Below are 27,378 nucleotides of genomic sequence, written 5' to 3'. Positions count from 1 at the left end.
TCTACAGTCTAAATGAAGTGGATACCAAACAGCCAGACGCTCGGTGGCGCTAGAATGTAATACTTGATCTGACAGCCGTACATCCTAGAGTTTGCTTGAGGTAAAAGTTTGTCATCCACTATTAATCCATCTATCGCAACCAATCAATTGTATCGAAACATATAATTTTTCTTCACTTCCTTGCTACTCAGGGGAAAAATCACAATGCATGGATTTAAAAAAGGTTTTTATAGAAGGAGCGACTTTAAGGTAGCCAATGTTGTGCTGCGGTGAGGTCACATTAAAAAAACTCCCCTTCGTCACTCTCTAGTATCTTTCTCACACACATGCCCACATGGAGGAACCTCTATTTTTATACAGTCTATGAGGAACCTGCGGAACTGCCCCTCAAATTGCTGTCATAGACACATTTCTGCACAGTTCTCATCCAAACAAAACAGAAAGGGGCAGAATTGGCTCTTACAGAAAGGTTACCTGTGAACTTCTGTTGATTTTATTTATTTAAATTTTCTTTGTATACTTGTGAACAGGGGCATAGCTAGGAATTCTGGCCCGCTTGAAAGAATATTGCTCTGGGCCCCCTTTTTTAATAAAACAAATAAAATGTATTTTTAGCTGTGGGCCCCTAAAATCGTCACCACCTTTCACACCACTAGCAACGGCTCTGCCTGTGAACTTATCCCAGAACATAAAATTAGTAACTCTGTTGTACTTACTGCCATACCGACAGCTTGGTCACTGATTTATGAGTGTCCAAAAGTTTACATGATTCGTTAGTTTTAACATGAGATAATAGGCTACTGTTAAAATTAGATCCTGAATAGGATACCGTTGGTTTCATTTTTATCAAATGTAAACGGTTTGTATTTACACGACAACTACCATATACCTTATTATTATTATTATTATTATTATTATTATTATTATTATTATTTCATGTTTCAGATCAATTACGTTAACGTAAGTCAATTGGGCTGTGACATTTCAGAGTCCGTTATGACCGTTGCATTTTCAGATGTTCTACTGGACTGTTCGATTTTTATTACTTTATTTATTTTTTTGTATAGCCTAAAGTGTGGTTATCTAGTTCTCTCTTATCGTATCTTTGTATACTAAAGTAGGCTATTGGAGGTGGTGATACTGTACTGTATTTCGAGTATTAAGCTGCTTTAAAACCATAGAAGAAGAAACTACTTCGGCCGATGCGACGGTGTCAGTGGAGTAATAGTCCCATGTCAGTAGGTTGTTAGTTAGCTTCAAGGCTGACCCAAAAATCCGCAGTAAGGTTTACAATATCGGAAAGATAATGTCCGACTTCGACGAGTTCGAAAAACAGCTGAGTGAAAACCGACAGGGTGAGTTTTTGGTCAAGGTGAAATGGGTAACTCGGCTAACCAGGAATCGCTTGCTTGCTTATTTGCTAGCGCAACCCATATCTAGTTTTATTTGCTAACGTTAGCCAGACAGATACTCACTGTCTTGGCTGTAGCCAGCATAGCTAGCTGCGAACTTGTGCGTTTGGTGAATTGTTGTGCAATAATTTGCTGGTTTTAGCAAGTGTATTTGAATCTCGCAGACGGAAACAAATGCATCTGCTAGCTCGCTTCCCATTAGACTAGATATAGCAGAAAGGCCTTTCGTATTGTTAGCTAACATTAATACATTGATTTAGCTTGCCAGCAAGCTAGCTACTCAGCAGTACGATTTCATTGAATGTGCGTTGGCTGTATGTCCAAGACCTAAAACGCTACTGGCCCTTGTAACGTTAGCTAATATGACTGTGCCGCACCTTTCACATGAGGTCGTTATTACTATTAGTAACGCACAGTTTACGTGCAACGTGATACACATTTGCCTCGCAGCTTGGAAGACATGCCATGGCAATAATGTTTCGTGGACTGTTATTTCGCCCTTATAGTTATTGTTGCAGTTAACTGGTGGTAGTTCACGTTTATGCTAGTTATAAAGCTACTTGAATCTGAATTATGACTGCTGGTTTTAGTGCTGTCAAGCCAGGTTAAAGGTGAACTTAGCATGTGAATTGGTGTAGGAAGCTAGATTTACTGTAGATAGCACTAATATCGCGAGCGTAATTATATCGTGAACTAGATGGTAACGAGCAATTATTTGCAAGTTACGGTCTCTAGATTAAGCTCTGTGCCTCTGTGCTGTTGCAGAAGAGCTATCTTGCTTACTCCCCGATATGCACCTAAACTTGTAAACGACGTTGTATTTCCAGAGGTTATACACATGAACAGAATTATTCAATACGGTTTCTTCGCTTTTTTGATATTAATATTCGTTTTTGTATTGTGTCAGGACTTCTTTTTTTGGTCGTCGCAGTCTCAGGTTGTATTTGTGAATAAGATTAAGTAGTTAAAAAAAAAAAACAGTCAAGTGATATACACATATAACTGGAGGCATAATGTTGATTTACTTCGTGTATTTTTTTTGCAGTAGAACATTAACTCGTGAATGCCCCTTCACCAGCCAGTATAAACCCTGCAGGTGAACTTCTGTATGTATAAAAATGTTTTTGATTGCAGAAGAAAAACTGGGTCAATGGAAAACGTGCACTAAAATTGAAATGACTAGGGAAAAAACTCCAGTCTTCCTACTGTCGACACCCAAACATTTCAAGATACATAAAGGAGGATGCTTATCAGGATTACTTTTCAGGGACTAACCTGTTATAAGGACGGGAGCAATCAAAGCAAGGAACGTAATGCCTTCAATTAAACGGCGACTGAGGCTAACATTTTCAAAATGTTCCCAATTTTATAGATATTAGGAATTTGTGTGAGGAAGCGTGACCATGTACAGATCTGTGCCATTGTTGCTGTGTACTGTAACATAGCAACAGAAACTCAGCGGGAGGGAAAGAGGTGAAGAGAACAGGTTGTAGAGAATGAAATCAGAATGTGAGCATTGCAGTTACTTTAGGAATAAAGAGATCGAGAGTACTCTATCCCAGTGCGTTGGGCCCAGCGAATCTCTAATGCATGAATGACTTCAATGTGTCACTACGTTGACACTTTTGAATCTGAACAACTAATTACTTTAAGCTGACATTGATCTACTGAAATCCCACTGCTTTGAAGGGTTGTACCTGTGTCTATAAAGTGTGTAGTGCTGTCTTTGTACATGAGATGTTGCATTCTACAAAACTGAATCTGACACCAGGTATGCAGTTGACATCTGAATAACGAACAATCTGCAAGAGCTGTCAGAAATGCTTTGAATTCTAAAAAGTCTAAATCATTTTAATTAAAAAAAAAAAATGTTCCCCTAAATGTGGTGTTTTCCTCTTCCCCCCTGTAAATGCATCTTACAGAAGCAGCCTCTGGTGTTTTGTAGGCTCTTCGTTGGTTCGTTTAGTTTTCAGTTGACGCGCGCTAGCCTTTGCCCGTCCCTCTCCCTCCTCCGCGCCGCGTGTCACATCCTGTCTGGCTCTGTCTCTGCCTCGGTCCTAATCCCGGGCCCCGGTTTCAGAGCGGGAGAAGGAGCGGCACAGGAAGCGCAGCCGCAGCGGGTCCCTGGCCCGCGGCGACAAGCACCGCAGCTGGAGCAAGGATCGCGGCAGCCGCAGCCGCGAGAAGCGCAGCCGGAGCCGCGACCGCGACCGCAAGAGCCGCGACCGCAGGAGCAGCTCCCGCGACCACAAGAAGCACAGGTAAAGTTAGCCATGCCTAGCCTAGCCTGCGCTTAAAGAAGCACAGGTAAAGTTAGCCATGCCTAGCCTAGCCTGCGCTTAAAGAAGCACAGGTAAAGTTAGCCACGCCCAGCCAGCCTGTGCTTAACGAAGCACAGGTAAAGTTAGCCACGCCCAGCCGGCCTCCGCTTAAAGAAGCACAGGTAAAGTTAGCCATGCCCCATCCGGCCTGTGCTTAGAGAAGCACAGGTAAAGTTAGCCACACCCCAGCTGGCCTGCGCTTAAAGAAGCACAGGTAAAGTTAGCCACACCCCAACCGGCCTGCTCTTAAGGAGACTCAGCAGTGCTCTTCCCAACTTAAGAAACAGATTGTATCCGTCACAATTTACCTCACCTTAAAGGAGGCGTAGGTACACTACTCCCACAGGTACCCTGATCCAAACTTGCTTCATTTTTATTTAGCACAGATTACACCCTCACAATGAAACTTCATTCAGGAATCCAATGCATTCCTGGACGCTCATTTGAAGAAAAAAAATTTCAGTGAACATGCTTTCATTTATTCATTTATGAAGATATGTGATTCTATTTTTTTCGGGGGGGGGGGGGTGATATATATGTGTGTGTCTTTGTGTATATATATGTATATATGAGTGATGAGCTGACCTCCTTTGTTTTTTGTTGGTCAGCTATTCTCCGAGAAGAATGCGAAAGAAAAGAACTTGCAAATACTGGGACGTGCCTCCCCCAGGGTTTGAGCACATCACTCCGATGCAGTACAAGGCCATGCAAGGTAGCACGCCTGTCCTCGGGCTCCACCCACACTGCCCTCGGGCTCCACCCACACCTGTCCTCGGGCTCCACCCACACCTGTCCTCGGGCTCCGCCCACACTGTCCTCGGGCTCCACCCACACTGTCCTCGGGCTCCACCCACACCTGTCCTCGGGCTCCGCCCACACTGTCCTTGGGCTCCACCCACACTGTCCTCTGGCTCCGCCCACACTGTCCTTAGGCTCCGCCCACACTGTTCTCAGGCTCCGCCCACACTGTCCTCGGGCTCCGCCCACACTGTCCTCGGGCTCCACCCACACTGTCCTCAGCCTCCGCCCACACTCTCCTCGGATGGTCTAATTAAAGGTCAATTAAGGTCACAATCCTGTCAAAATGACCTGGAGTAAGTTTGAATATGTTTTTACAATCTCTCTCTCAATCTCTCCCCCTCTCTCTGTCTCTCTCTCCCTCCCTCCCTCTCTCTCTCACTCTCTCTCTCTCCCTCCCTCCCTCTCTCTCTCACTCTCTCTCCCTCCCTCGCTCTCTCTCTCTCCTTCCCTCCCTCTCTCTCAGCTGCTGGGCAGATCCCCACCATAGCTCTGCTGGCTACCTCTACGACCAGCGGCATGGCGGTCACGCCCACACAGGTGCCAATGGTGGGCAGCCAGATGACCCGGCAGGCCAGAAGACTCTACGTTGGCAATATTCCTTTTGGGGTGACTGAGGTGAACTTGCCTTTACCTGTTTAATACCCATTTAGACCAACTTTTCTTCCTGCTTTTGCTTTCTTTTATTACGTTTTGGAACACCAGTTTGTACAATGGCGCCCGTACAGAAACGTTGGATGACTTCTGTTTCCCTGGGCCAATCCCTGGCCAAGTATGGCTTGTGCTGTGGGGCTGGCTGCTGCTGACGGCACTACACAAGCATGTCTTCAAGCTGCCCGTAAACACACAGGCTTTTCATTTTTAATTTAATCCTTTTTCATTTTTGGACTGAAACACAAAATTTGACAAATGTGAACAACTGAAAACAACAACCCAAAATGAATTATTCTAAAGGTACTATACATCCAGTTTTGCTTTTTAAATTATTTTAACTATATGTGGATAGCAAATGTTTATGTGTCTATGTTGCCTGGTGTATACGTGTGTACACATAGTTGTTATGTTATGGTTGTGTGATTTGATTGAAATCCGCCTCCACCGCCAGGTGAACGTACTCTGTTGTGTGTCTGTTTCCAGGAGTCCATGGCAGATTTCTTTAATGCCCAGATGCGGCTGGCGGGTCTCTCCCAGGCCCCCAGCAACCCTGTTCTTGCCGTGCAGATCAACCAGGACAAGAACTTTGCTTTCCTAGAGGTGAGCGGCCTCCAGTGTCATCTCACCACCACCGCTGCTGTAAAACAGCCGGAAGTCCACCCCACCCTGCTCTTTCAAAGTCAGTATTTTTAAACCACTTCTTCTTGGCTATTATGTGTTTTTTTTTCTCCCTCAATTCATTATTGCCCGGTTGTAGTGCAAGTACACTGCTCACACATCTGACACGGCCAGATCGCAATCGCGGTCAACCAGAGGGGGCGCCGTTGTGCAGCAAGGCGGGGGAATAACCAGCCCACAGATTCCCGTGATACCACTCTGCCAGCGGGTTAGCGCATTAGCTAGATACGCCACCCAAGAGCCCCGCCCCCTTTCTGTGTGCTGTGGCTGAAGAACAGCTAGATCGCCCTGTACAGCTCTATGCCACTTTTATCTAGTGAAATTGTGGCTTCGCTCTGTCCATTTTGTGTAGCAATCCACGCTGGTGTAGTGTAAATGAATGTAGAACTGCAGTGCTGTACTATTCTACCATATTTTCCTCCTCCTGTATCCTAAGATGTGAAGTGCGGTGGGTATCAGTCTCTGAGCCTAGAGCATAGTGTGCTCTGTGTAATGTGTTCCTGTGGTATGCTGTAAGTAATTTGCGGTTTTGTGGTTTGTATGTTTTTCCCCCGTGTAAATCCAGTTTCGGTCCGTGGATGAGACCACGCAGGCGATGGCCTTCGACGGGATCATCTTCCAGGGGCAGTCTTTAAAGATCAGACGGCCGCACGACTACCGCCCCCTGCCCGGCATCTCGGAGCAGCCCGCCTTTCACGTCCCAGGTGTGTGTCACGGACGGCCTTGGGTTTTACCTGCTCTCTGCTCTCTGAGCGGTGTCGCACTGCTTAGCCAAGGGCCTGCTAACAGGGGGTTAAACACAGGCTTCTTATGTGATCTTATCTGACATGATACCCAGTTTGGGGAATTACATCTGTGTCACGTTAGCTTGTGTTACTAGATTACTGGACTTGTCTCCTGTATTTGCCTAGTAACCTTGTGTGTGTGAACCTGCATTTGAGTGTATGCCATATTGCAGTATTACATACACCGTGGACCTTATTACACACTATTATTGTGTGGAGAGCCCTTAAAAATGATACAGTTTAACATTCATACAGAACATTTACATCCCTTTTCTAGATTCCAGGTGCGTCCTTGATTCTCTTTCTCCTCATGTTTAGAGCTATGTGCTTCTGTAGAGCCGTGTTTAAAGGTCCATTCTCAGGACCATGGTGTGTATGGTGTAGAGTTAGCCACGGGTAGCTGCATGCGATCAGGACCATTACAGTGTTGTGCCCGTAACGTATAAGTAAACATAGCTGATGGCATCAAAGTGGGACAGTGAAATGTGAGCATGCAGTCGTCCCGTACGCCTGTGTGTGGGAGTGGCCTGTGTGTGAGGCTTTGCTGTGTTTGTGTGCTGTGTCGTATGTGTTGTCTTGGGCAGGTGTGGTTTCCACAGTGGTCCCCGACTCCCCGCACAAACTTTTCATCGGTGGACTGCCAAACTATCTCAATGACGATCAGGTACTTGACCTCTCTGCCAAATCGGACTTCTCGCATTCGTCACTCTCCTCCGACGCACACGTAGCACAAACCGCACGCTTTCTGGCTCCCCTTCTTTTGCGAGGTGCAGTAACTTGCGCTCATATTTTCCGGTGGTTAGTAAATATTCACTGAAAACAGAACCGGGAGCGAAGTGATTCTGCACCGTGTGCAGATTCCAGCAAACGGAAACTGCGCCGTGACAGAGTGACCTGATATCAACACTAGCTTTACACTCGCATAACAACATCGGTTAATCATTTCCGCAATAAGTATTTTATTTCTCTCAGTTCTTTAAAATAAGATGATAGATCTATCAGCTGTAGACAACTTTTTTTATTGAATTAGCATGAAAATTTGCTGGCTCTTTATCATTTATCTTTTCTCTGTGTGATTTTTTTATTTTTTATTTTTTTTAACCATTATTGTAAAGAGTCTGAGGATAAAAATGCATGATACACAGTACCCAGATGCCTTTTTCCTGTGGTACTTCATTGCTTACATTTCCCACACATTACCCATTTACACACCTGCGTATATTTCCAGTGCCCGTTCCGGTGAAGTTCATTCAGGGGCATAGCCAGGGATTTGACCCGGCAACCTCACGATCACAAACTCAGTCCCCAGACCTTGCACATTCAAGCCCATGACAGTTAACAGATAATAATTGTTCTCCTGCAGGTTTTTCCCCCTCTTTTCTCCAAATTGCATTGCCTTGGATTACTTGTGTTTGTAATGTGAAATCTGTTTGTATGTCTACAAATTAGCCGGAGGCTGTACACGCAGCTTGTGGTGTACTGCCACGCAAACAGCAAACATTTTAATCTTTTTCGTAAAACGTCTCTGAGACAGACGTGAGTTTCCATTATTAGCCTGCTGTTCTGAAGGTCCTCCACAGCACACACAAATAGACCATAGAGTTTCACATTAGCGTCTGGTTTTCCTTGTACAAATATTTATAGCCCTTTAAAAGATGACAAGTTTGAATAACTGGAGTAATGAAAGATTGCTTCAATAAAGTTGATTTGATCTAAATTATATTCCCGAAAAAGAATGCATTCATCTAGATGATGAAAAATGATTATCAATATCATATATAAAATGATATTATTTACATGATCCACATTTATATGTATATATTTATATATAACATCTGGTTTCATAAATTCTTCTTTTCAAATGTCTTTATGTACAGTTAGCTGTACATGAATTATCTTGGCACTGTTTCAGCCTATTTTTTGGTTTCAGTTCAGATAGATTGACTCAGTTTTGAGATGTGGTGAAACCCACCGTTCCCTTTTTCTTTGGGTGAAGCAGAAAATGATTAGTCATTTTACACTATTCATGTTACACAAGCATCTGATGCGAATTGTTATTCAGCTGAATGCACACCATAAATGTCAAAGATGCTGATTGAAAAGGATTAATTTATTGTTCATCTGAGATATTTTTACCTTGTACTTTTAACACCTGGTTTGCGTGCCAATGTTAAACGTCTAATTTCTCATACAGTTAGAAATCAAGGTATTTTATTGGCCGAATGCAAAAAAAAAAAAAAAAAATTTTTTTTACAGTGCTCCATATTAAGATTTAAGATCCGAAAGATAAGTTGCAAGAATGTCACTGTTCTGCAGTTGTGCTGTTCGTTTGAATGGGAAAGTTAACTGTGACGTGCAGGTTGAGCTCGAACAGCGTGACTGTGCCCTACTGTTAATCATATTTTATCGTTTATTCATTTTTTTATGCAGTCGCTGCCACTGCTCTGATACTCACAGCTCTTTCATTCTTGTTCCCCCACTTTGTCCCCAGCTAGGGGCTGTAAGATCGTTAGGCCTTCGCACATAATTTGTTCAGTAGTACTGACCTACTGCTGCCATGCCAACATGTAACGCAAGGCAAGTAAGACATTCCGGCCCTCACACGGATACACCCCCTCAGCCAGCAGGGGGCCCCCTTCTCGCCTCCTCCCTCTCTTTCCATCACCCCAATGGAGAGCGCTCAGACCCACAAGGGGGTGACTTCCTTGGTTTTTATGGTTGTGCGGGGTGGGCTGGGGGTGGGGGTGGGGGGGTGCAGAGGCAAATGTCTTTATTACTATGAAAGTCTGATGATATTTGGGGCTCTTCTTTTTACATGTATTTATAATTTAAAGGTTACCTTAAAACCTTTTTTTTGTGAAGCTTTGATAAGAAATGTAAAATATATGTATGTATGTTTTCAGATCTAATGTACGATCAGTTCTATTTGTAATTGGGGTGTATTTGTGTGTCTTTCTTAGTTTGCGAACAGCTTCCTTAATATGAGTGTACTGGTGTACTGGTTGTGAAGCCAGTAATGCATTTTTGCTTCTGAGACTTTTTTTAAATCCGAGCCAATACTCCCAATGCACGAAAAGCAAACGTTTGTATTTTCAGGAAATATGAAGTCATACAGGGTACCTGAGGTTTATGTTTATGTTGTATATCATGCCCATAGTTGTACCGCCATTTTGTTTTGGAATTTGGCTTTTTCAGCACAGCAGTTGTTTTCTCTGCATTAATATAAAAATGAACACACTTGTTTGATTGAGCATAATGAGGTAATGATGTTTTTTTTCCCTATTTTTTTATTAACAAAAAATAATTGGTCAAATAATTTTAAATTGGGCTAATAGAGTTCAATTAATCAAAGTCTTTAGCTTTGAGGGTTTTTCCTCATGGTGGACACAATTTGGATTTTTTTAAATCTTTGTTTGATTTTTCTGCTTGTTTTGAGGATTCTTTAAGGTGAAATAAAATCACAATTGTATAAATTATATAAATGATAATGGAATGGACAAAATGTGACGTATGTGTCCTGGTACAGTATAAGAGAATTACAAGGCTAGTGTGTCATTTATTTGCAAAATAGCAAGATTTCATTAGTAGTTCTTTGGCTGACACATTAAAAATTACAGAGAAGGTTTTCACGATATTGCTGTTACTTCTGGCCTTTCCAGTTGTTTGGAATGTTCCAACAATATACGGTAGAACTTTTAACAGTGTCATGCAGGTTGCTAAGGTGGCTGCTTTGGCAAAGCTGATTGGTTCCTTTGTCTCGGTCTCTTGTGCAGGTGAAGGAGCTCTTGACATCGTTTGGACCGCTCAAAGCTTTCAACCTTGTGAAGGACAGTGCGACCTCATTGTCCAAAGGTTACGCCTTTTGCGAATATGTAGATATCAGTGCGACTGACCAGGTATGAGTGACCCGTAATGGGGTCTCCTTAACTAGTCATTTGTTAAGTGAATTATTTTGGCTAATCCATAAACATAAAAATCAATGTATTTTTTTAAACTATATTTGCTCGACATCTTTAATTTGCTAATTATCGTTTGTAAATGGTTATGGAGTTTATCATAGTAATTTAGAGGAAATTAAACATTCAAATATATTGTTAGTTAATGGTTTTTCCTCCTTGTTTATAGAAAAGGAATTTTTTTTTCATCTACTCAGTGACACTTTGGAGTGGTCATTTGTTCATTCTGTAATGCCATGAAGAGAATTCAGATTTTTCTCTGAAGGACTAAAAGTGTGCAAAATCAAGATCACAAAATGTTCACCACTTAACACTGAGAGTTCAGACCATGGATAGGTATTACACACTAACGGCACTTTCTCACTTCACATTGTTCTCCCAGTCTTTTTGGGGAGCTAACATAATTAAGTCTGTGTGTGTGTATGTGTGTTCGTGTGTGTACGCGTGTGTGTGTGTGCGCTTGTGTGTGTGCGTGTGTGTGTTTTTTTTTTCAGGCTGTGGCAGGACTCAATGGCATGCAACTTGGGGACAAAAAACTGATCGTTCAGAGGGCAAGCGTGGGAGCTAAAAATGCTAATCCTGTGAGTACGGCTCATTTTATGAGCACTTATCTACTTACAAGGACGACTAAAGAGTATGCACTGTATTCAGTCCATAAATGGGTTTTACTGAGGACTGAGAAGGTTGTGTGAAGAGACTACAATATTCAATTTTCAGAGTCAGTAGTCATAGGTTGTACAAAAAATGTCACATTTTAAAAGCATTGAAGAGGGGTTGTTAAATGCTGTTTTGCTTTGTAAAGATGTCTAATATGTTTGGTGAGGGTAGGCAAGGTTTGGAAGGGTAGCAATTTAGAGGAAATAAAAATAACATTTTGCTTTTTTTTTGTGACACAAAAGTGAGCATTAAGAATCACCGGGCTAGAAAGAGAATGTAGCCATAATCCAGCTTGCCCCCAGAGTAAATTCACTGCTTGTGGTTCAACACACAGAGGACTGTGGACTGGAGGGATTCAGCCAAAAATTAGCAAATTATCTGTCTGTTCGTTAACCCCCTCCCCTGGATTTCCCCCGAGCAGACGTCCATCATCGAGACCCCGGTGACGCTGCAGGTCCCGGGCCTGCAGGCGCTGCAGAATTCGGGCATGCCCACGGAGGTGCTCTGCCTCCTGAACATGGTAATGCCCGAGGAGCTGGTGGACGACGAGGACTATGAGGAGATCCTGGAGGACATCCGCGAGGAGTGCTGCAAGTACGGGAACGTGCGCTCCATCGAGATCCCCCGTCCCGTCGACGGCGTGGAGGTGCCCGGCTGCGGGAAGGTGAGGTGGGGGGGGGGGGGGGGTGTGAGGGCAGGTGAGGGGGCGGAGTAGGGGGTGGGGGGGGTGCCAGGCTGCGGGAAGGTGAGGGGTGTGAGGGGGGTGGGGGGGTGGGGGGGGGGTTGAAAAGCCCTTCGTTGCTGAATGAAAACTTAAGAATACTGTTGATGTAATCGTTCACTGCATGGTTCACTAATGATGTGGGGAAGATCTTTTTACAAATCGTATCGCTCCTCGGCAGATGTAGTGAAGGCACGGGCTCCGTAGCTCCGTGTGGCGCGTTGCTCATGAGCGTCTTCTCCCCCCGGCAGATTTTCGTGGAGTACGTCTCAGCAGCGGACTGTCAGAAGGCCATGCAGGCGCTGACGGGCCGAAAATTCGCCAACAGAGTGGTCGTCACCAAGTACTACGACCCAGACATGTACCACAGGCACGAGTTCTGATAAAACGCCAAGGACGTGGGGGGGGTGGGGGGTGTGGGGGGGGGAGTGTTGGGGATGAGCGGGCACGGGAACAGTACAGGTCAAACCTGTAAAACAGCCTGGTCCTCCCTGGCCACGAGGTCCGGCCCTCTGTCCGGTGCAGATTGAGTATGTTCCCCTTTGTACAGCCTTCTGCTCCACACTTTTTTCCTCATTTGCCCGTAGGCGTACGAAAACAAGAAAGATTTTTGAAAACTTTTTTTTCTTCTTAAAGGGATAGTTTTGCTTTTATGGGGTTTTACAAAAATAATTTGTGTATGTTTTTGACTAGCCCAGACAGTTTTTATGTTGCTTATATGGAGACTACTATGGCTGTGGGGGGGGGGGGGGCATTTGGTGGGTTTGTGGTATAAATAAAGCAGATTGAATGCCATTCTTTTTAATAATAATCAGGTAATGAATGCACATAATACCTCTGGAGGCATAACATCACTGTGCATTATTGCTTTGGAGTTTCTTGGAAAAGTATATTCTTGCTTTAGACCAGAGGTCCTCAATCTTACCCAGAAAGGGCCGGTGTGGGTGCAGGCTTTTGTTTCTACCAAGCAGTAACACACCTGCTTCTACTAATCAAGGTCTTTAGCAAATAATCCAGTGGCGGACTCCTGCTTTAGACCAAGTACCTGCAAACGGCCCTGCGGCCATTGTAAAGCTGTTAGGTCATCAGAAACATCTGTAAATATCTATAATATCTTTCATCTCACACTGAAGATGCCTGGGCCAATCAAAAACAAACCCTGAAACAAAAGTAATATAAAAAAACTACCATTTTAAGATAATCTTTCCGCTTGTTTTACCATCAACCTCGTGCTGTGACTGACCCATATTGGAATGAAAATGTAGAAAAAAATAATATTGCTTTATGCTGTCAACCTTAAAGTCGCATTTCAAATGGTTGCATATGTATCCAACCCAAAATAACTATAAAAACCAGAGTTATTTTATATTTCAGAGTACAAGATACACATATTTATTGATTGGATTTAGTCTTAGCACTTTAGTAGAACACATGTGAGAAACATTTTGAGAGTAATTTCCTTTAAATTTAGTTCCATTTTAACTAAGCACTGTACATTCATTGTGTAATATGTTAAGAAATGTATGTATGTATGTATGTGCATTATTGTTACTCTACCACTGACACTAAATTGGTGTTGGAACTGAAGTATGAGTTACATTTTTGTGTATATCCCTTAAAAAGAGCAATGCTCTAAAAATACCTGGAGTTGGAATATTTTTTTCAATAATTGGTTTGAGATTATGTGAATTACGTATGTCTGTCTGAATGTAAATCCTCTTTTACAAGAATGGCTCTGTTCCGGTTCATTTCAATTTGCTTTTTGCAAACACCAGGGTACAAAAAGTACTAATTAATAAGATATAAACAGGTTGAGTTAACTGCGTGGTTTTAGTTATGTATCCAGTTGTTGTCATGACCCATTGCTCCAATGTGTCGGGTACAAATTGTTTGAAATGAGGTGTTACTGTAGCAACAGTGCTGACCCGTAGTATCGATCTGTATTTTACATGCACTTTTCTGACACCTGGGAGGCGGCGTGGGAGGGGGTGGGGGGGGGGGGGGGGGGCTTGTACTCCAGAATGATCCAAATTCTTCATAAAGATTTGTTTGTTTTTGTGTCTTGATTGTGAACTTGCGAAGCTTCTTTGGAGGATGGGGGGGGAATAAATCCCATTCAGTGCTTAAAAAAAAAATCTTTAATATCTCCAAAGTGTAGTTTTGACTGTGAGCGCATATTGGGGAAAGTGCTGGTTTTTTTTGTATACGCTGACTTACCACTGCCATGCCTTGAATAAATGAATGCATCTCCTGACCAGTTTTCATACATTTATTTTACCATGATGCTGTAGTTGGTGGGTCAGGTGGGGACATGTCTATTTCAGGAGCTGTCGATATCGTACGTATGTTAAAGGTGAGTGCAGTCCTAACGGCAGTCAATATGAAATGTTTGTGGGTTGTTGTTTGATGCGTTTGCTACAGATTATTATGATTATTAGGGCCAAGCAGGGAAGCTGCTGGAACGCTATTGTATTTGTATTTATTATTATGACTTGTAATAAAGAGGAAATGCAGTCAGGAAAACACACTTGACCCAATTATAAGGGTCTTTATTACAGACACCATACTAAAAAAAAGCATTATTAAGAGAGACTGCAACCATTTTTTGAGTACCAAAGACAACCACCTTGTAAAAAAAAAGTAAAATTTATTGCCCAACCTCCAGTTTCATACTCCCTTTTTGGTTTTGGTTCAAGGCTCGTGGGTGTTGGAAGATTCTAAGATATCAGGGTCTGAATCGCCTTATCATCTCTTATTGTATAGACGATAACAACAAATGTTGAACAGGACAAAATACATTGTTTTAACTTGTCAAATAATAATAATTCAGATAGAAACATGTTAACCCTTCAATAGCGTATACTCACAGAAGACAGAAATATGAAATGTACATGTAAATTAAATATAAATTATGAAAATTATTAATATATATGGTTTACAAAAACAACACAAAAGTATTATTATTATTATTATTATTGTTGTTGTAAAAGAAGTCCATTATTCATTCTAATAAGAAAACATAAACCATACAGGCTACAGACAAGTGTCCTGCTATTTAACTTTATCTACCTTTCGATCGGGTATTGGGCTTTACGTTTTAAAAGTTGTTCCCTGAAAACTACAACTCAGGATTCGCCTTTCTACAAAATGAAAGCATAAGCTACCGTTTATTGTTTGAAATTCAAAAAGTCATAGATTAGGTAGGCTAACCAAATTTCGCTCTTGTCCTTTATGTAAAATAAATTTCCCATGATGCCGTACGATATGGCTACCAGCTGATTGTTGGCCTGTTCGGGAAGAGGTCTGCTCCAGTGCTCTAGTTACTGTGCTGTTTCAGGAAGTGTTTTATGGCGTTGGAGCCTAGCCTTGGATTTGTCTATTCATTGTATTAACTTTAGCGGAAGAAACGATACAGGCAGCTATATTTAGCTTGTTAGGGAACTGGACTTCCAACGAAATGAGAGGCGACGCTGCTTTCTGCTCCAATTCTTTTTCTTTTTAAATCCCCGCTCCAGGTATCGGTAAGTTTGTCGTTTAGCTAACGTAGCTAGGTAGCTAGCTAGCTAGCTAGCCAGCCAACTAAACGAACGCAGCTTCTTTTGTTTCGGCTGCGAAAGGCCTAGCTGACAGGCTAAGTTAGCTGCTGGCCTCTGACAATAGAACCAGAGGTAGGATAGCTAGCAGGGGACTGCATGTGGAGATGGGAAAAGGTCTGCCAGATACCCACTCAGCTCACTCTTACATGAATGATAATTTACAGCCATATCGAATTTAATAGTTTGCTTGCTAGCTTGGTAGTTGGCCAGCAAAGAAACTGCATCGGAGTTCAAAATTAAGTGCAGGCTAACGAATGTTAGCGAGCTAATTGATAGCCATCCAACTTTACTTGAGATTACCACTGCTAGCTAGCTAGAAAGAAAGGGTTAGATTAGGCAGGTAACGAGTAACATAATTATAGCCTCTATTAAGTTAGCGTGTTATGATAAGTAGTTCTTGAGTTTTTCCTCAGGCAGTTGAAAGATATTGCTAGCTATCATGTGCATCATATTCAATGCTAGCTATCATTTTTCATGGAGCGAAATCTAGTTATAAAACGTTCCCTGGCAAGATAACGTGTATAGGGCAGCAACGTTATCTAAACGTGCTTGTACTTAACGGAAGCTAGCTATTATTTGTTACGAATGTAGTACAGGTTTCCTAACGTTAGAAAAGTCGCTTATCAAGTGTAATTCACGCACTTTTGTAACGGAAAATAACCTGCTTTCTTACGGCAGCTATTTAAAAATGATTATATGTGATCAAACTTTTCTTCAGCTAAACCAGTAAGGCCTAGCCTTTTCTGCTGCTTTGCTTGAAACATTAGTTGGATTGTTTAAAATATTTATGAAGTTAAATCCGCATGTTACCGAGTCTCCACTTATCCTTGCTTTATATAGCTGACATGGACCGCCTATCTCAGGGCCAGTCGAAGGATGATGCGCTTCCCCAGTCGCCGTCTACCTGCAGCCTCCCCACGGCTTTTGATCTGTCGAGGAGACGTCGCCACGGCCCGGGGAGTCCCGCCCCCGTGGGCGGCCTGCCCCTGGCTCGGGCCCCCAGGTGGCGCGACCCCTCCAGCAGAGGGGTGGAGCCCCCGGGGAGCAGCTCCCCCTCCTATCGCCATTCCCTGACGGCTCAGCAGGTTCAGCCGGATAATGCCTTCTCCAACACCACCGTCACGCTGTCCTACATCAACAGGTCTCACCTTCACTCGGCCCAGGACCAGATCGCTCCCGGGGTCCGGTCCGTTCTGCCTCGAGCCGGCGTCCTCTCGCAGCACCCCCCGCCCGATTCCAAGGGGCACAGGCCCGTGAGTTCGGCTGGCAGGGACGGCGGAGGGTATCGGGGGCAGGCCGCCAACCGACAGGCAGGCGAACTGGCACCGCGGTCTGAACACCTCAGGGCGTTTTCAGAGGCCCCGCCCGTGGAGCGGGAGAAGGGCGGGCCGGGGGGAGTCGCTCGCTTCTCGCAGCACGCTCCGGGCTTCAACGGTAAACACGAACTCCTGGCGCCCGGCGGAGCCCCGGGCCTCCAGCGTCGTCACGGCGACAGCGTTGCGGAAGGCGGGAACAGGTTCTCCCAGCACAGGGAAGGAGATCAGAGGAGAGGGGTGCCGAACGGCGTCAAAGGGGGCTTCTGGGATCTGGAGTCCTGCTTGGGGAAATACTCAAGCTTCCGACCCCGGGTGGAGCAGAGGCAGGGCGCAGGGGAAGCTTCTGACCGGGCCAGGAGAGCCTCCAGGAAGCTCTATACCTCTTTAAACGAGGACTTCATGAGCCCTTCGGACGAACGGTTCTTCCCCGCTGAGAGCTCGGGAGACGAAATGGAGGACCTGGGCGCTCTTCCGCAGGCGCGGAACTCCCCCAGCTCCGACAGCCCCGGTCCGGAGGAGGACGCGGCCGACGTGGCCGGGGTGAGGGCGGCGGAAGGGGAGGGCTGCAGGTTCACGGTGCAGTTCGTGGAGGTGAGCAGCTCCCCGGAGGACAGCAGCAGCGACGATAGCGATGTCATAGAAGTTCCCGTTACCAACAGCGCGGCGTCGCCGCCGGCGGGGCTGCCACAGCCGCCGGGGAAACCGCCGGCGCCGCCAGAGCGCCTGTCCGAGAGGAAGCGGCCGACTCGCGCCGCCGCGAAGACGGAGCGGGCGGCGCCCGAGGAGCGCCTGAACGGGATCACGCTGGGGGACGGGCGCGAAGTCGGGCGGAGTAAACAGCCTCCCCACGCCATCCTAGCGGCTCTGAGGCGGGAGGTGGTGGTGAACCTCACCCCGCTCGGGCCCAAAGCGTTCGGCCACGCCCGGCCCGCGGAGCAGCGCGCCCAGCCCGAGAACCTGAGCGGCGAGCGGCGCGCGGTTCTGCCCGGAGGCGCTTCGGACGGCGATTCGGCGTGCGATTCCGAGGCGGAGATGGAGGCGGCCCACCTGGCCGCGGCGGGTCTGCAAGATGGCGGCGGCCGTGACCCCCGCCCCGGCAGGCAGAAGGGCCGGCGGTCTACCTCGGGGTCCGAAGACGGGAGCTTCGCGAAATCTCGCGACTGCAGCACGTCGTCCCCCGGCCCGTCCACCCCGAACGGGATGGGGATGGAGACGGAGACGGAGGCGGGGCAGCCGGGCGGCCCCCTGCCCCAGAGCTGCCCTCAGAAAGCGGTGGCGAAAGCCCCCAAAAGGACGAGAAAGCAGCAGAAGAGTCGCGCCAAGCGGTCGAAGACGAGCAGCAAGCCGAAGAAGAAGCGCAAGCGGGCCGGCCAGCCCTCCTCCGCGTTCTGCCCGCAGGAGCCAGAAATCAAGCTCAAGTACGCCACCTACAGGGAGGAGAAGAGAGACGTGAGAGCCGCCGCCTTCGCGCCGTACGTGCACCTGGAGAAGAAAGAGTTCTCCAGGTGCACTGTCGTCAACTACCTGGAGGAGGAGACGGGCGGGCCGAAGAAGGGCCGGGTGAGGCCGGCGGGCCCGGGGCTGCTGGCGCCCGGCGCGGTCCCCGCCACCTCGTGCCTGGAGCTGGGCCGGCTGGACGCGGAGGGCCGGCGGCGGGCCGACCAGACGTGCTGCCTCTGCGGCGGCTCGGCCAACGCCGTGGATCTGGGGGACCTCCACGGGCCGTACCGTCCCCGCAAGGGCCGGGGCCCGGGGCCCGGGGCGCCCGCCCAGCCGCAGGGCCCCAAGGACGAGGAGGAGGAGGCCTGCAGCGACTCGGACACCTCCTCCTACGACGGGCGTCGGGGGGAACGCGGCGGCGTCCAGGTGGAGGAGGAGGAGGAGGACGGGGGGGCGGGCGCCCAGCCCCGCAGGCCGTCCCCCGGGCCGAGGCGGGACGCAGCTTTGGCGGCTCAGTGCCGGTGGTTCTGCGACGAGGACAGCCTGCAGGACCCCGCGGCCCAAACGCCCTGTCCCGCGCCGGACCGCGGCGACCAGCGCAGCGCCCCCGCCGAAGCGCTGCACTCCGGGGAGTTCTGGCTGCACGAGGACTGCGGCGTGTGGTCCACGGGCGTCTTCCTCGTGAGGGGGAGGCTGTACGGCCTGGAAGAGGCTGTCAGGCTCGCGCAAGGAACGGTAAGGCCTCCCTTCTCCCTTCTGAGAAAACATGCTAGTTTTTATCCCAGCCAATATCAAGCCAGAGTTAAATGGAGAACCCCCCCCCCCTCGCCCCTACAGGTAGCTCTGATGATTTAAAAACATCAAAGTCCACGTAGGAACTTATTGTTGACTAATTCCTGAATAATTAAAAAAGAAAAGGCATGAGCTGATGTATAGCCAAGTGAGATGTTCTACTCTGTTCAACTAAAAATGGCTCAAACAGTGTTTGACTCCGCAGAGAGAAAGTGGATATCCGTGGTTCTATTCAGGTGTTTTTCCGTGGTTTTTCAGGTCTGTTCCACGTGCCATGCAGCGGGGGCCACGCTGGGCTGCTTTTTCAAAGGCTGTCCCAATAAGTACCACTACAGGTGTGCTCTGCTGTCAGGTGAGTGGGACCTTTGTGCGTGCGTCCGCGTCACGCGAGGGAATATCTCATTTCGTGTGGGAGTAGGTGGACATATCGATTTATGTTGAGGTGGAAATGGATGTATGTGGTGTCCTTTCCTCCGATACGAGTCTTGAAGATTAAGAGAGCCTTAATAAAGCTTTATTGATTCTACATAGTGCCTGCGTAATGCATGCACAGTACTATTCAGTTTTATTTGTGTAGCACTTTTTTTTTTTTTTTTTTTAACAGAGACACTAGCGCTGGGAAAATAGGAAAGGCTGAGCTTGACTTCCTAAAGACTAATGATCAACTAAAAACTTCCAGTGGGGAAAATAAGACAACCGTATCGGTTAGATCTGAATGGTTTAAAATCATCAGTATTATCCCAGGGGGAGTTGTATCGTTAATTAGTTTCGTTCCATCCATTTGTTCCCCTGGAAATCGGCTCAGGTTAACGTGCCTTCCTCGGGTTATTGCAACAGCCGTGCACCGTCCTGGATTCAAACCTGCAGCCTGGCTACCAGGCATGTTTGATAGCCAGCAGGCTACACCTCCAACACACATGGGCGAGTTGTGTGTAGCATAACTGCTATGGCCGCCAGCTCAGCGTTCGCATTGTGCAGCAATGAACTCTTAGGCAAGGGGTCCTGATGTAGATGTGTTGTGTAGTAATGAACACTTAGGAAAGGGCTCCTTATGTAGACGTGTTGTGTAGTAATGAACACTTAGGAAAGGGCTCCTTATGTAGACGTGTTGTGTAGTAATGAACTCTTAGGAAAGGGGTCCTGATGTAGACGTGTTGTGTAGTAATGAACTCTTAGGAAAGGGCTCCTTATGTAGACGTGTTGTGTAGTAATGAACTCTTAGGAAAGGGGTCCTGATGTAGACGTGTTGTGCAGTAATGAACTCTTAGGAAAGGGGTCCTGATGTAGACGTGTTGTGTAGTAATGAACTCTTAGGAAAGGGGTCCTGATGTAGACGTGTTGTGTAGTAATGAACACTTAGGAAAGGGGTCCTGATGTAGATGTGTTGTGTAGTAATGAACTCTTAGGAAAGGGGTCCTGATGTAGACGCGTTGTGTAGTAATGAACACTTAGGAAAGGGGTCCTGATGTAGACGTGTTGTGTAGTAATGAACTCTTAGGAAAGGGGTCCTGATGTAGACGTGTTGTGTAGTAATGAGCTCTTAGGAAAGGGGTCCTGATGTAGACGTGTTGTGTAGTAATGAACACTTAGGAAAGGGGTCCTGATGTAGACGTGTTGTGTAGTAATGAACTCTTAGGAAAGGGGTCCTGATGTAGACGTGTTGTGTAGTAGTGAACTCTTAGGAAAGGGGTCCTGATGTAGACGTGTTGTGTAGTAATGAACTCTTAGGAAAGGGGTCCTGATGTAGACGTGTTGTGTAGTAGTGAACTCTTAGGAAAGGGGTCCTGATGTAGACGTGTTGTGTAGTAATGAACACTTAGGAAAGGGGTCCTGATGTAGACGCGTTGTGCAGGCCGAACGATGGTGAATTAGCGCCCTTTAGCCGCAGTGCCTTTCGTTGGCCGCTCTCGCGCGGTGACCGTCAGTCGCTGTGCAGGAGGCCATTCCCACGTGGGCCCGCCGATGGTCCTGCACGTGCCTGAACCGCACGACCGTTTATGGCAGGGATCAGCGACTCGCGGTCCTCTCACGGGCCGAGAACTGCTGCTTTTCCACCCTCCCTTTGCCTGGGAGTCAGGTGTGAAGGCGGCCTGGCCAATCGGTAGCACTGATTACCCGGGAGAAAAGAAAACCAGGGCTGGATTCGGATTTGAGGGCCAGAGCTGATGATCCCTGGTTTATGGAGATCCGTCCCGATTTTTAACCAGTCGTCCTTTGCCCTTCCTTTTGCAGACTGCGTGCTCAACGAGGAGAACTTCACCATGAAATGCACAAAGCACAAGGTAGTCAAGAATGAAATGAGCCAAAACGAATTCTGTCTGAACTGTCTGAATTCTTTGCTGCTTCTATCTGTGTGAATGAATTGCCTTGTGTCCCCCTGCTGGAAGCCTTTCCTGTTTTGGGAAAGCAGGTCCGGCCCTTGAAATTGCGTAGTTGTCATACCACAGTTGATTTTCTGAAATGGGATGATTAGCCCACACAGTTTGGCCTGAAGGCCTCTTCTGAAGGCGTTGCTCTTGATTTCAAACTCTTACGTGGGGGCGTCGTCTTTTGTATAAAGGAATAATTGAGGGGGGGGGGGGGGGGGGGGGGGGGAGCGGTGCTGCCAAAAGTTTGGCTCGCCCTGACACTTTGAAGATTGGGCGTTGGTGTGTGACACCCACTCCTGGCTGTTCAGATGCTTGCCAAGCAAACTACGGTTATAGTCGCCAGACCTCAGCAGAACTAGTTCACTCCTCTCTGCTTGAAAGTGTGTTCATTTGTGAAATCAGCAGGTGTAGTGTCTGTTTGAAATGAAAACCTACATACTCTCAAGTTCTTGCAGTTAAAAACAATAAATAAATCAACTGGCAGTTACTGGCTGCTAGGAATGAACAGCCTACAAGTAAAATACACTGACACACTGCTGCATTTACTCCCTTAATTCGTTCCATCACAGAAAGGAGAAGCATGCCTTTTTGCCTTTGACAGAACAAGTCACAGAACTGCCGAAAAAAATGCAAAAATCACAGAATCCATGACACCCATGGCTTCTGTGACAAACACCCAGCCTTAGTGATGGTCAACAAAGAAATGTTTTCGGTCTTAGTTTCTATTGTAAGTTTATTTTCTTGTTTCTATTGTTTACCAGAATAAATGCTTGAAAGGTGTGAGCAGAACAGAGAACAGGTGACGGAAGACGACGGCCAGCCCCGTGCCAGGTTTGCTTTTGGGCAGGGTGGGTACCTCTGTCATAGTAATTGTTCACGGAAGTCTTTCTTTTAAATTGTAAATTGGAAAGCATAGAAATTCATTCAGCCTTAGCCTTTCTGACACGTGCATGTATGTATTGCAGACCTGGGTCAAATACGGATTCAAATACTTTTCTGTGCTCTGTTGGTCTTGCCTGGTGTAATTGAGCATACCAATATGACCAGATGGCTGGGTTTGCACTTTTTGGTTCCAATGCACCAGACAAAATCAGTAAAGCGTAGAAAAGTATTTGAATCCAAAACAAAAACATATTTGACCCAGGTCTGATGTATTGTGTGTGTGTGTGTGTTTCAGCGTGGATACATGTGTTATTAGCCTGATTGACTCCAACTTTCTAAAAATTATTCGCAGACATTCTTTTTTTTTGAGAGAGAGAAAATGAATGATACTGCAGCCTCTTGATTTTTAAAATGTATTATGGCTGAAGTTGGAGTGTGTGTATACACTAGCAAAAAGTATATGTCCTATATATGTGGATAATGGATTTTTCACTGGCCTTATTGGTTAGTATTGCTGATGTCAATGCTGTCCTCTCTTTCATTATAGTACAAATGAAAACTTCCATAAACCAGATTTAACCGTGGTTGTTTTTCTCGCTCTTTCTCTTGCCCCTCTCTCCAGTCCTGTGTGCTTTCTGGGGCGAGGCGTGTGTACGTCAGCTGATGTGGAGTTCATGGTAAGCTCCTCCCTTAGCTTGAGCTAGATCAGACCCGGGTTTCCTGCGGGGGGGGGGGGGGGGGGGGGGGGGGGGGGGGCTAATTTCTGCAGGATCTTTCCTCTTGAAGTGTGCTGTCTTTCTTAACCAAGGTAAGACAAGGTATGACATCACAAATATGTGGTTGGAATGTTCTCAACTGTGAACGTTCTAATGCTGATGTAACAATCACCGTGGGGTTCTAGAACACCGATTTAGAATTTTGAACAAATATTCCAAAAAAAACCTACTCTACAAAGGGTTAGATCAGCTAAGCTGTGAAGGGAAGCTCTGGTCCTGAAGGACGGATGGCTGGGTGTGCTGCTTCCCTCTCCGTCTTGGTGCTTATTGCTTGGATGGGATGGGTTCTGGTACTACCTCCAAGAACTGACCCAGAATACGCCTACCTGCTCCTAATCCTGTCCCAAGCCCTTTAGCTCAAGATACTTTTCCCAGATGACCAAATAATTTCTGTACCTGTATGATATCACGTTTTATTGTCTGGGTGGTCATCAGCTTTACATAGCGAGAAGAACAAAAGGAACTTTTAATTGTTTTAAAATGGAGAACATTTTAATAATGTAAACTCTGACCCCTGAAGGTTAATGGCCTGTCTCTTCCACGTCTGCCTCCCTCTTCACCAGTCTGCAGCCCGTGATCCTGTCCCGTCACTCGCTGCGGTGGCCATGACGAAGGGGGGGGGAAGAACGTCAGTGGAGCTCCGCGCGGGGGCTCCCCGTCCAGCGCCAGCCCGATTCCGTTCCACCTTTGAGTTCCGCTGCGTGCCCGGCGTTCTGCCCGGCGGGCACCGTCTGCTCAGAGCTGCCTTTGGTCTCCAGCGGGCAGCCTGCCCCAGTCACGCCCAGATCCAGTGTACCCACAGTGCACCTCACTGGAGACGCCAGGCCTTAAGACGATGAGATGTTTAGAGAGAGGCTCCCCGTAAGAAGGGAACGGCTACTTGTGTCGTTTTTGGGGTCATGAATCCAAATTTGCGGTGTTTGGCCGTGCCCCATGGCCACAGATTTCGGTGGCCGTTTTTAAAGATGTCAGCGGACTCTATGACACTATGAATTTAACGACACTGCTTTGGCAAAACCTCCCAGTGACCAGGTTAGAAGCCCAATGATTACAAATGTTTTGGTCAGTCAACAGTTTTTTATTTTTATTTTTATTTTTTTAATTCTAATTGTGTATAATTAGCTGGGTCTGGAACAGGGTTTTGCATATTTAAGTTTTTGTATTAATTTATATAAATATGTCAAAAATGGGTAAATTATTATTTAAGGCATATTTTGATGTATGTTCCAGATATTTTGCCTGCATTTTAGGGGGGGGGCAAAAGAATGCTCAACGCACTTGACCAATTGGAGTCAATCTCAGGCCCTCTTGTTCCAAATGTGATTATATTTATAATTTATACACTATTTTCTTCAGGAAAAAAAAAATTGAATAAGCAAACCCAAGCATAACTGAACGATTTTGAGCGAGGTCTTTGGTGTGTGGCTGTGCGCTCAGGTTAAGCAGAACGTTCAGTCAAAAGACGAGATGCATTTGAATGTACCTGATTCGCTGGCTGTCCGTGCCAGTGTGAAACATCTGACTCGGGAGTCTGCTTTTGGCTTCGTTAGTTTCTGTATTACGCTTGTTGTCATGAACTAGTGACAAGCAACCGGAGACCACGATGAGTTCTGCTTTTTGTTTTGTGTTTTCTAGTGTGGCCGTTGGCATCTGCAGTGTTTCCCTGGTTTCTGTCCTGTACCGGCATGGGACAGATTTTGCCAGTCCCTTAACAAGCCTTACTTCTTGAAGGTGTTCTCTCTGCCATCTTTTTGTTAAAGCGTTCTTTTTTTATTTTTTTTATGTGCCCCGTGTATTTTACCTAGTGACCACATGTAAAGAAAATCTCCTTTTCAAAGACAGACCAGGTTAGTAGGCCTAATGTGAGCATTTGTTCCTTACAGATCGAAATGTAAGAAATACTTTCATCTGTTCCAAAGCTGTGTATAATGCTTATAAAGTCCTAAATTAAATTATTCTTTTCAGAATCTTCCAATACCAAGCAGTGTAGGTGATTTAAAAAATAATAATAATATCCTGACCTTTAACCTGGTATGTATACTTGGTCTGTTTGAGCAAATTGTGTGTGGGTTTTTTAAAAAAATTTTATTTTTTATTTTTTATTATTATGATTTATTCCAGGCAGTGCTGGGGTGGATTGGATTGGGTGATTGTAAGTTTGGGGGTAAATATCTGATTAGTGTTACCCTGTATTTCAGAGCTACTGGAGTTCTGCAGTCTTTTCCCACAAAGTGTGCTTGAATTATTGTGTTCATTAAATTGGCTCAGCTTTCCTTCCAAACTCGTGAGTGTGTCAGTGGAGAAAGAGGCACTGCCAACGTCGCTGTATGTAGTTATTCTCCAGTGTGTGTGTGAGTGTGTGAGTGTGTGTGTGTGTGTGTGTGTGTTGTAGTACCACGGGTGATTCCTGGAATTTTTGAGTGGGGAATCCCGCCCATGAAGTTGGTGACGTTGTGTAAAGGTCCAAACCATCATTCACAAAAAGAATTTCCTCAGGCGTGTACCAAAGAGGCCACAGAACAGAAGGTCTGGGGGGGGGCTTTTGTTTGTTTTTTATAAGAGTCCAGGTGGGGAGGTATATGTCTCTATGTATTTAATCTGTGATTCTGTGATGGGAAACACTTCAACAACAGGGCAGGTAAGAGGACGATAATGTCTCTCAAAATATCTGGCTTTTTTTCCCCCATTGTTGGCATCATTTTTGCAAATTCTCAGGATGTTCTAGTTCTTCTTTTGCGTGGGCGGTGAACATTAATATGGGGGGGGGGGGGGGGGTGTGAGTCTGAGTCTGTGCTCTGCTTCTGCTCACTGTAACTGAGGTGATGTCTGAGGCCCTGGAGTAAAGCCAGGTCATGAACAGGTCAAAGAAAGGTAGAGGAGAGGGGAACAAAAAAAACAAAAAAAAACTTAAATGTGTGTGTGTTTGCATGCACTTTTCTTTAGTGTGCCTCATTGTAAAGTCATTTCTCTTATTATAAATGAGGTTCATGGAATTCTTTTTAACTGTAGACCTCTGAGGAAAGTGTTTCAAAGTGCGTGTGCTGAACATCGCTCAACCCCACTGCAAGTCAAAACTCTTAGTGTGGGGTTGACCAAAAAGAAAAAATATCAGAAGACCTGAAAATATAAATTCCATTTCTTGCTGGACATTAATTTATCATCATTTATTATCATATAATTTATTTCCAAATTAGATTTTATTTAGTGTGTACTTGATTGACTTTTAAAATGGATTAATCTCAGGGAGACTCAATATTTTTGTTAGAACTGGGAGATCAGTCCAAAGAAGTACAGTCTCCTCTGTTCTCTCGCTCTCTCTCTGGTGAGCTGCTCCTTGAGCAGAGATGCACAGCATTCAGTGACACCCTGTTAACCCTTTGAAGAGTAGGTTTTTTTGGAATGTTCCTTAAAAAAATTCCACGTCAGTGTTTTTGAACTCCACCCGTTTCAAATACCAGCATTGATTGTGACATCAGAATTAGAATGTTCAGTTCAGAATGTTCCAATCACAGTTGAAGTGTTAAAGCATTTCACTGCACAATATGTACATGCCTGGACAATTTTACATTGAAATTAAGATTGAATTTGTTTGAGTTGAAATTCATTGTTTTATTATTTTTACCAATCTGTAGAAATCCCCAAGACCTTCAGAGACGCAGTTTAACCATTCTTTTCATGATAAGTTAACTGAGGGCTGCTTGAATGTATTCATTTGTAATTTAATATCTTTTTAATTTTTATTTTATTCAGTCTAACCACACTTGAAGTAGGAACATTTTGTACTGCTCAGTCTTTTCAACGTGAATGGTGTTTAAACAGAAATGCTACCCAGTCCAAGCTCTGTGAAATGGATGAGATTATACACAGTGCAGAGATGGACATGTGTTTATATAATTGGGAAGCCTCCCGCTTATTTGTCCTTTTATAATCCGTTCTATCGAAAGGGACGTTCAATGTGACTGAGCTCCGTAGGGACAGATGTCATCAGACTCACTTGGCAGTGGGTACTGTGTTATTATGTAAGTGGCAGTATTATTATTACTATTTTTTCTTTGTAGGAATTCAGTAACCGGCAAAGGGCTTTTCAGAAGAGGAGTAGAGACTGACTGTCACTGTGTGCTGTCAGTTGTGGGGAGATATTCGTTTGAGGTATGGTTGGTTTCGTGGCTATCCATTGGTCCAAAGTGCTTCTCCCGTTGCACGTGATTGGCCCAAGTCCTATTTG

General features: G+C 45.6%; 2 protein-coding genes across 5 annotated transcripts; both read left to right on the top strand.

The window, feature by feature from the left end:
- Positions 1 to 1,003: 1,003 nt before the first annotated feature.
- On the top strand, positions 1,004 to 13,623 carry LOC118217000 (splicing factor U2AF 65 kDa subunit-like). 2 transcript variants are annotated; one of them, XM_035398715.1, is made up of 11 exons: positions 1,004 to 1,355; positions 3,493 to 3,673; positions 4,342 to 4,445; positions 4,998 to 5,149; positions 5,669 to 5,785; positions 6,429 to 6,567; positions 7,233 to 7,312; positions 10,422 to 10,544; positions 11,099 to 11,185; positions 11,683 to 11,925; positions 12,234 to 13,623. In XM_035398715.1, the coding sequence occupies exons 1-11, from the start codon at positions 1,307 to 1,309 to the stop codon at positions 12,363 to 12,365; spliced, it is 1,407 nt and encodes a 468-aa protein (XP_035254606.1). In that variant the 5' UTR covers positions 1,004 to 1,306; the 3' UTR covers positions 12,366 to 13,623. The 2 variants fall into 2 exon arrangements, with proteins under 2 accessions (XP_035254606.1, XP_035254607.1); XM_035398716.1 differs by having other exon boundaries at positions 1,005 to 1,355; positions 11,686 to 11,925.
- A 1,346-nt stretch (positions 13,624 to 14,969) lies between these two features.
- On the top strand, positions 14,970 to 25,435 carry LOC118216930 (retinoic acid-induced protein 1-like). 3 transcript variants are annotated; one of them, XM_035398560.1, is made up of 7 exons: positions 14,970 to 15,497; positions 16,419 to 19,069; positions 19,385 to 19,478; positions 21,359 to 21,408; positions 22,257 to 22,343; positions 23,000 to 23,054; positions 23,717 to 25,435. In XM_035398560.1, the coding sequence occupies exons 2-5, from the start codon at positions 16,424 to 16,426 to the stop codon at positions 22,296 to 22,298; spliced, it is 2,832 nt and encodes a 943-aa protein (XP_035254451.1). In that variant the 5' UTR covers positions 14,970 to 15,497; positions 16,419 to 16,423; the 3' UTR covers positions 22,299 to 22,343; positions 23,000 to 23,054; positions 23,717 to 25,435. The 3 variants fall into 3 exon arrangements, with proteins under 3 accessions (XP_035254451.1, XP_035254450.1, XP_035254449.1); XM_035398559.1 differs by having other exon boundaries at positions 14,970 to 15,503; positions 22,257 to 22,326; XM_035398558.1 differs by having other exon boundaries at positions 14,971 to 15,503.
- Positions 25,436 to 27,378: the final 1,943 nt, after the last annotated feature.

The sequence above is a fragment of the Anguilla anguilla genome, chromosome 17, assembly GCF_013347855.1.
Source record: "Anguilla anguilla isolate fAngAng1 chromosome 17, fAngAng1.pri, whole genome shotgun sequence".
Classification (NCBI taxonomy): domain Eukaryota; kingdom Metazoa; phylum Chordata; class Actinopteri; order Anguilliformes; family Anguillidae; genus Anguilla; species Anguilla anguilla.
This window is presented reverse-complemented; position numbering and strand designations above follow the sequence as displayed.